Consider the following 9189-nt stretch of genomic DNA (forward strand, 5'->3'; position numbering starts at 1 on the left):
CATCTACGGCTGGAGAAACAATAACCCTTTGAAGTGAGATTAAGACGAAGGGATCTGTTTTGCTCAGAGAATTTGGAAAAAAATCCACTTATGCTCTCTTCACATTCTACTGTTGCAGTGTGGGTAAAATATGAACCAGCAACGTGGTTGTTGTGATGACTCAGGGTAGTTTGAGTCAAAGTGCCCGTCAGTCCCATCGGACAGGAAGTCGTACCGTTGAACGGTCTCAAAACACAGGAAGTTGATATCAGAATGCCTGGTATTCCAACCTTCTGTTTTTATGAAAAGGGATTTTGTTTTTCATGATACGAATTACGATATGGACGCGTAGCAATCCCATGTAACACTTTATTTATTTTTGTACTTTCACTTTACTTCACAGTAAATATGCCAATTTGTCTTCTTAGCATGTGTGTTTAACTTTTATTGAGATTCAAATGCTCTGTACAGAAAATAAAATGCTGAAAAAGGTCACAGAGTCAATGTTCTGACTTTAACTCACCGTCCATCTCTTTGCTTTAGCAGTTTCATGGAGTGGCAGCTTGTTACAGTAGATCATGTATTGCCTTTACTGATTAAAATCAGTAAAGGCAATATAAAATATGTGTAACGACAACAAGATACTTTTTTTCCTCTAATAGCTTGAGGAGCTTAAAATAAAGTAGAAGCTTACAAAAACTCAATCACTGGTCGATCCTGCTTTGTTCTTATGAAATTAGCTAGTTTTTGTTTGTTTGTTTGTTTGTTTTGTTTTTCTTGCATGCAGCTGTTCATTTTGACGGTGCCGTGAAGGCTGCTGGGAGCTGGCAGTATCCCGAGTTAGCGCCCTCTTGAGGCCAGGAGGGGAGCGGCCCTGCCATGTAATCAGACGGTTGATTTCTCGTGGCTGGTTCTGCGGAGCCGGACCGGCTGTCAGACTGAACAGGCCGCAGTGTGGCGTTCAGGTGCTGCCGGTCCTGCTCAGGACATTTCGGGCCTGAGCTGCTGTGGGACGTGAGGTCCTCTGTGGACCTGGACAGAGTGCGGTTGGGAAGACACACGTAATCTCTGTCACGAAGAGGACATGGCGCCAGGAAGAGAGGCACAGCTTCATACGATTTTGTTTCGCGGACTTCGTTTTGCTGGACCTCCATTGACGTTTGTCCTGAACCCTGTGAAAGAGACGCACACGCGTTAAACAGCTGCAAAGCAAAACAAGTGAACAGTAAGTACTTTTTAAAGTAAATTTTTTGAAGTTCTTGTTGGCTAGCTTACTGTTTATCTATCAATTTCCCTGTTTGCTAGCTAAAGGCTATAACAGCTTAAGGAAACAGAAGGCTAGCGCTAAAACGAAACGCCAGAGCAAAAATACCAACAAAAAGGTCTGTGGAAGTTAGTAGGGCTGCTACGGAAGAACAGACACCAAAATGACAGAAGATAAATCTCAGCTTATTATTCAGACGTACAAGCTAGCTTGAACACTGTAGCAGAGCTGGATACCAATTTAAAAAGTATTTTTCAGTATGAATCCGGCCACTAGAGCCAATAAAAACCTAAAAAAAAAAAAAAAAGTATGAATCCCACAGATCACTGAGCTTCTGCATTGTGACATGATGTTTTTCTCTAAACTTACAGAAAACCTGCTAAGCCCGGTGGTTGGGTGCCAGGGCAGTGGTTGATCCAGCAGCCCGTTGTGTTTTTGAGTTATAAAAGTTGACACAAAATGTTAAAATATCACTTGATAATTATGTTATTGAAAGACTGGAAGATTAATACCTGAACAGTAACCATAAAGTCTTAAAAAATACAAAACTTTTTAAAAAACTTAAATAGTCTGGCACAAGTAAAGACTGGTGGCCAGCCAGGCTTATAATACACTAAGTTACCATCTCACATTATGTATTTTCTATAAATGATTCATCTGACTAAAGAGGTCTTAATAAAAGAGCTGGTGAGTCAGTGTCTATAATTGACTTGCTGGATTTTCAGGACAAAATTTTTATTATTTCCATTTGATTCCTTATAAAAATGCTAAGTACTCCTTTATTATTCAGTTTCGGTTGTTCTTTTTGTGAAAGTAGCTGACCTGACAAAAGATGTACGGCCCGCTGAAGCTCATGGACGACGTGTCCGAGCCGTGAACGTTATCAAGAGGGGAGGGGAGGTTATCACAGTTCCAGCAGCTCCTGCTCTGATCGGCGCACGTCGTCTCAGTGCTCTTGTTCGGCCAAAGCAAAGCTTCTGAGGAGCTGCAACAGGGGAAAAGGTGCATATTGTCATCAGCCCCCTCTTTCTTCTCGATCGCCACGGCGGCAAAGTGCAGACATTGGCTATCAACAGAAGAATGCATCCTGAGTTGTTGCTGCATTCGTTATCTGTCATGTGAGTAAAGTGTGAAATTTAGTACCAGGTCGATACGCGGTCGAGGTTCTGCACGCTACAAATGGACGTCTTCTCGCTCTGCATGAGGGTCGGGGACGAGGAAGTCTGAATTGGAAGAAAACGTGGAAATGAAGCAAAACTTAGTTAAGCTCTCACAAAGCAACACTTGTTCAAAAAACCAACAGAAAAACAAAGTCAGTGTCATGAGTTTGGAAAGCCATTTCTAAGACTTTGGGATGGAGCAGTGGCGAAGGTTCAACCAGAATTACTCCAAGAGCGCATCAATGAGTCAGACACATCTAAAGGTCTGCAGGCCTCACTGCCTCAGATAAGGTCAGAGTTCATGATTCTTTAACTGGGCATAAATGGCCTCCATGGGAGCATTCCGAGATCAGAACCACTGCTGACCAAAATGAACACAAAGACCCATCACACATTTACCCAAAGAAATCTTGATGATCCCCAAAGATTTAGGGGAAATTATTTAAGGAAGATGTACATCTGACTAGAGGCTCACACAGAATTTCATCAGTCAGTCAGACATGGAGGTAGTGTGAAGCTTTGCTTCTTCAAGACTCGCCTTAATTTATGGAGTCATAAATTCTGCTCTATAGCAGAAATCTTTTGGGAGAACGTCCAATCATCAGTTCAGGACCTTTAGTCCAGTTAAGCTGTGGTTCTGCAGCAGGACAGTGATCTAAATGACAGTATTAAGACTCAAAAACACCAAAATTAAGTTTTTGAGTGGCTGGACGCAATAATAATACTTAAAAAGATAAAACTGAAGAAATTTATAAGGGGGCAAATGCTTTTTTTGCATTGCTTTATACACTATGTGAAAAATCTGTAACACTTTAGTCACTTTAAGAAAATAATCCAGTCTCACCTTGATCTCAGACAGGATCTTGCTTTTGCCTGGAGAGGGAACCGAGTCCACCCACATCACAACTTCCCTTAATGGTGAAAAACATAAATGGGTGTTAATTTAAAACAAACCATTTAAATATAAAAGGATCAATTCTGACTTCTGTTTAAACTACATTTTACACGTTGCAGTCAACGTAAAGCAGCGCTTACTTCCGGCAAACTGGAACGGTGTGGTACAGAGTCAGAAAGAGCGCGACTGCAATCACGCCACAGAAGAAATAAATCAGTTTGGAGACGGACCAGGCGGCTGTCGAGGAGCAGAAACCAGATTAAATAGGTGGTCCTGTTCATATTACCATCTGAAGCTTTTTTTTTATTTATTTTTTTTTTTCAAAGCACAAAACGGCAGGAAAACATCAACACTGCGCCCACTGCACCTTTATTCGAGGTCCAGTTCGCAGGTTCAGACCATTCTGAGGGGATTCCTTCGTATTTGGAACCTGCTCCAGGGGCAACCAGTGACCTCACTTGCACCTCGTAGTCCTGGAGCGGCACGAGGGACGTTCCCAGGAGGTTCACCCATGTGGACCCCTCGGGAATGTCCAGCTGCACGGAGGACCCCTGGCGGCAGAAATGGACAAAACACACAACCTCTGAATATTCAGGCCCGTTTTCCAAAGCTGCTGTGGTGATTAGCAGCTACAGTGGAAAATGGGAAAATAAAACAGAGACGTAAAATCCTCTGACCTGATCTGAGGCCTGGTAATACCGGACCTGGTACAACAGCTTTGTAGCTGCCTCAGCTGGTGGAGACCATTCCACAACCCAGTCACCGTTATTCTCCCTCACTTTCACCTGCACTGGCGAATTGGGATGAACTGTTGAAAAAATATAAGATAAAATAACTGTAGCTTGAGTGAAAATGTAGGGTTTAACAGATCCCATCTTTGTCGCTCTTTTGAAAATATACTCTGCATAACCTCACCATTTGCATCGTATACAGTGTTTTGCAGAAGTTAATTTGTTATTACTGAGTGGAAGCAAAAGTTTTGTCGTTTTTCACTTTTAGAAATCAGCAACCTTTCCTCTCTTAACCCTAAATAGTACATAACTGTCTTCCCAAGCCACTAAAGTAAACAAGTGACAGCAAAGTCCAAATGCCTGCGGCACTTTTAAAATTTTTACAAGAAAACGGTGTATTATCTTCCTTCTAATTACTCGTTATGTTATTAACCAACACGTTATGTTTTGTACGTCTATTACACAAAACACTATTAATATAAGTCAGGGATTGTGATTGTGATCTGACAAATCGTGAAAAAGGGACGGAAATATATTTGTAGAACACATGACCAACTTCAAGGTTGTATGTTTTGTTTGATGCAACCATTTTTTTCCTCCATTTATTTTTATGTGCATCATATATAATATAGTACAGGTATATATATATATATAAAAGAAAAAAAATGAATGTGATGTCTAAAAACGTCCACTAGGGGTCGGTATTTAACATAGTGACCTACCAGCGACTAAATCTCAAGTTATCCAACTGATCAGTCCTATGTACTGATTTAGAGGTAATGACACAAATCAAACACTAGAGGGAGCTGTACAGCCACGTCACGGACCTGGTTAACCGCTGTTTGTCTGCACTGCTTCCTGTGGTCTTATCTCCCCCTTGTGTGTTTTTAATTTAGCCTGATATGCTCAGATAGGCACAGAGGGACTTCCGCCACTGCTGCCACTTCTCACCTCCTCTGTATTCTCTGTACTCACTGTGTTTGTGCGATTGAAAAGTCTTGGCGTTGTGTGCCGGCTGGAGCTTCAGCTGCAGACATTCAGGGTCTACATCGGTGAGAGGACAGCTATACCTCACTTCTGTCCCTCTGGGGTCAGAACTCACAGCTGGGTTCACACAACAATCCTCAAACCTTTGAAGGATTTGACGTTCGCGTCAGTTCAGAAGCAGAGGAAGGCGGGCGCGTCTTTGGCTTTGAGTTTGACTTACTGTGCTGTCGGGTCGCGTTGACATTTCAGCTGGTAGGTGACGAGATAAGCTAGCGCTCTGCTCACCTCCCAGCTACACGTCACTTCCTTCTCTCCATCCAGAACACAGTCCAAAGAGGGAACCTGCCCGAGGTCTGATGTGAAAGGGAAGGAAAACGATAGTTAAACCACACAGCTGGAAAACACCAGACGTAGTTCCCACAACCAAGAAAAGACCCAGAAGATTGAAGTTTGAAAAGAAAGCAAAACTGTTTGTTACGGAATCATTTTACCGGGATTTTATGCAGAAGACCAACAGAAAGTAATACGTAATGAAATACGTAAAAAAATGCTCATGTGGTTTGATTTATGTTTAGTCCCTCGATGCCAGTACCGGACCTGTGATCTGCTGCAGTTACAGCTGTTAGTTTTTAGTCTGAGCAGTGACCTCTGACCTCACAGCTCAGAGGTCGAGTCAGAGCTGTTGGACCACATATCAGACTGAAATCCTGCTTTCACACTGAAAATGTGTGCTCTCGGAATAATGGCAGAAAAATCCCCCATATTGCAAAGTGACAAAGTGTGAAAAAGCTTAAAAGGTATTTATGGTCCCTCTTTATTTCACTCACCATCTCTGGTTTTCCAGCTCGCCACAGGACTCCATTCGCTCCACCAACCCACGCCAGCCCTGGCTCTCACTCTGGCCTCGAATCGATGGCCGGGAAGCAGCTTCTGCCTCTCCAGTTTCACGCTGGTGTCTGCCACAGCCTCAGTCTGAGTAGACGGGTGTGTATTTTACATTAAAAACAAAATTTAATAAGCACTGATGCACTGTCTATGTCTTCTTATTGTCTATTATGAGTAGGCCGTGGGCACAGAGTTGGCTACCATTGAATCTGATTGGTCAGCCTGCCTGGCCACACCCACCAGAACGGCCAATCAGTTTGTTCATATCATACTTTGTTTACACGCCATGACAGAAATGCTCCTTTTGCTGTTTGTTGTTGACAGTTTCAAGATTATTATTTTTTTTAAATGGGACATTAGACATGAATTAACATTTACATGAGAGCTAAGTGGCTAATTTCCATTGCTAGTCCCATTGGCAGGATACTGTGCAACAAAAACTCTTCATAAAGCCAGTAATTAAGCAGTTGTTAACAATTTCTAGTAAATAATTTCAGTAATTTTCACTTTAAGTTGATAAATAAGTTAAATAGAGTTAGCATAGTGGTAAAAATAGAATTAAGTTTATGCTACGGTAAGCTAATCAAGCTAATCGTGCGACTAGAAAAATTAGCCTTTGCCCTAAGCAACTGCTGTAACAAACAAATCCATGGGTTTTGTTTAGTAAAATAAATAGTTTGGTTATTGAAGTATTGGCCATTTTAGTGTGACACTCTTCTCTACTGTATTAAACAAAAAAACAACTCAACACTCCCCTGCTGCACAGAACGATAATGTGGTGAATTGTTGTGTGTGTAGCTTACGGTCCACCCGTCCTCGGCCTGCGTCCTGAAGCTGAGCTGATACGAGAGGTTCTGGTTCAGAGAGGACAATGGAGAATACGGGCTGGACCACCTCAGCCGGTAGCTGCCATCGCTTTCCTCAGACGCAGTCAGACCCCCAGGCGGACGTGCCCTCACTGTGTAACACCACCAAACAACACCACCATCACTCTAAGGCTTCGTTTTGCTCTACTTAAGCTACTACAGTACATCTAGCTGTTGCTCACGGTGCTGAACAAGATCCAGAGACGAGTGTTTGGAAGACGAGCAGAGGCTTGTTGTCTGGTTGTTCATGAAGAAGACAGCATGGTTGGTTCCTATGCCAAGCTCCGAAGTTTCATATCTGCACTGGACAACTCCATCCTCGGTTGTTTTTTCGTCTTTAAAAGGCACACAGGGCTCACTGCATAGATATAGATGCCGATCTGTTAGAGTGAATATGTACACAAGGTAACTTCTATAAATGTTGCTCTTGTCCAGTCAGCTGTTTACCTGCTGCCTTTGTTTTCCCTCAGCCAGACCTGCAGAGTCGTGTTTGTCGGCGACTTCCATTTGCAGTCCACATGGGTCTTGTAGTTATTGTGGCATTGCAAGGACTGCAGCCAAGGCGACACTACAGAGCGACAAGGAAGAGTCAATCTATTGCTAATAACTCATGACTCAGGAAATGTCTAATTTTGGAATTTTGCAATCCCAAATGCAGAGGCGGCCCTAGCTTGCTTGGCGCCCTGGGCAAAACACCTTTCCGGCACGCAAGATGCCGCCGTCGAATACGAGGGGATTAAAGAGTCAGGTCAGAATTGTTTTAACCCCCGAACCGTCACCCTGAAAAGGTTTATATCCAGAATTTTTTAGTAATTAGCTTTTCTTGAGTAGCTTATTGGTTAGATAAAAAAGGTTTTACCATACTGCACCTTTTTTTTTTTTTTTTACTTTTATTTCAGTAATTTTACCATGAAATGTCTACAGTATGAGTAGCTTCACTGAATGAAGAACAAACATATTTTAACCAAAAATTAACCAGACACAGACACACACCTGCAGTTTTTCTTAAATTTTTGTTAGTGTTATGCTGATAGAAATTGATTTGAAAATGTTTTTTTGCCTGCTTTTGTTATTTTGTAATTATGTTGCTTGGTTTTGATCTTCTCCAAATAACTTTATATTTTGTTCTGCCTGATTATGTAATTTAAAAATATAAAATGATTGATGTTTTGATCAGTTTACTCGATATGTGAGTCTCATTTTTACCAAACACTTTTTTACTCTTAATTTTGTAAACGGCTACTTGTTGCTTTTACATGAGTAGAAATATGTTGAAGTCCTGCTACTCTCACTTGAGTACTAATGTTTTTGGGTACTCTACTCACCTCTGCTTCTATGTAATTCAATTGTCTTGTAATTATATTTGCCAGTCAATTTAAAATGATTAAGAAAGTCTCACAAATTTGTGAAACACGCTTCTATTCTTTTTGCTGTTTTGAAATGATTATTATTAGTATTTATTTCAGACGTATACTCACTGTCGTTTGAGCTGCTGCTGTCATGAACGCCACAGCGATCCGGACCAGAGAGGAGAGCCGGGTTCGGGAGAACCAACCACATCAAGACCTGGAGGAGAGCCATCCCTTCAGGGGCCACGGAACCGCGTTTCTTTTCTTTTTTCTGATCCAGATCAGCGGCGATTCTTTCACATCGTCAAGACGCTCTTGCCTCAGAGGTGAGGCTGCTTTTTAGTTTTTTTTAATATATATATATATATATATATATATATAAATAAATGAGGAGCGTAGATGTGTGACAGACAGAGAGAGAAACAGTCCATTTACTAGAAATAATGTAGAAATGAGTCACGACCACATCACCAGTAGTCTTCCGCTCTGAGTGTATGCTTTTTGTGGGATGTCACCACACATCCGCCTTCCTCTTATCTCGCTCTCTCACATGTTGTAAAGAGTAAAAAAAAAAAAGAAAGCATTCGCTCTAGAGAGCACACACACTGGGATGAAACACACACACACACATATATATATATATATATATGACATTATTTCAAACTTTTACTTTTGCTGGTATTTATAGTTTAAACCATCAAATGAACCAGAAGGGAAAGAACAGAAAACCTCGAGCCACAAGACAAAACAATAATCTCAGTTACTGTGTTTTTAGGAATTAAACGTATTTAAAAAAATATTTTTGTAAATAATTCAAAAATAATTAATTTAAAAAGAATTTAAAAATGTTTCAAGAATTACTTTAAAGGGTTTAAAATAATAAAATTTTAGTATAAAAAATTAAAATATTTATTTTTGTACGATTATAGTATAACTGCGGTTAATTTATTTGCTGAAAAATTTACAACTTAAAACAAGTAAACAGCATACATCTGCAGCTTTAATCAGTCATAAAAAACAACAAATAATTAAATCAGTTTTCAAATCATCTGTATATGTTTTAACGCGGCTTC

The 9189-nt window shown here is 40.9% G+C and overlaps 1 protein-coding gene and 1 long non-coding RNA gene across 3 annotated transcripts; one reads left to right on the forward strand and one right to left on the reverse strand.

Moving 5' to 3' along the window:
• Positions 1-334: 334 nt before the first annotated feature.
• Positions 335-8381, reverse strand: csf2rb (colony stimulating factor 2 receptor subunit beta). Of its 2 annotated transcripts, none has more exons than XM_008415672.2 (14): positions 8246-8381; positions 7215-7335; positions 6950-7125; positions 6705-6859; positions 5844-5988; positions 5237-5369; positions 5005-5159; positions 3976-4106; positions 3666-3849; positions 3439-3535; positions 3248-3314; positions 2387-2466; positions 2066-2228; positions 335-1151 (listed from the first exon to the last, which is right to left on the reverse strand). In XM_008415672.2, exons 1-14 carry the CDS (start codon positions 8346-8348, stop codon positions 771-773), a joined length of 2091 nt encoding a protein of 696 aa, XP_008413894.2. In that variant the 5' UTR covers positions 8349-8381; the 3' UTR covers positions 335-770. The 2 variants fall into 2 exon arrangements, with proteins under 2 accessions (XP_008413894.2, XP_008413892.2); XM_008415670.2 differs by having other exon boundaries at positions 2066-2309.
• LOC145552485 (uncharacterized) lies at positions 1052-8363 on the forward strand. The gene is made up of 4 exons (XR_014088539.1): positions 1052-1204; positions 5861-6000; positions 6700-7515; positions 8234-8363. It is a non-coding gene; the product is annotated as an uncharacterized LOC145552485 (long non-coding RNA).
• Positions 8382-9189: the final 808 nt, after the last annotated feature.

The sequence above is a fragment of the Poecilia reticulata genome, chromosome 8 (genome assembly GCF_904066995.2).
Source record: "Poecilia reticulata chromosome 8, P_reticulata-male-v2, whole genome shotgun sequence".
Taxonomy (NCBI): Eukaryota; Metazoa; Chordata; class Actinopteri; order Cyprinodontiformes; family Poeciliidae; genus Poecilia; species Poecilia reticulata.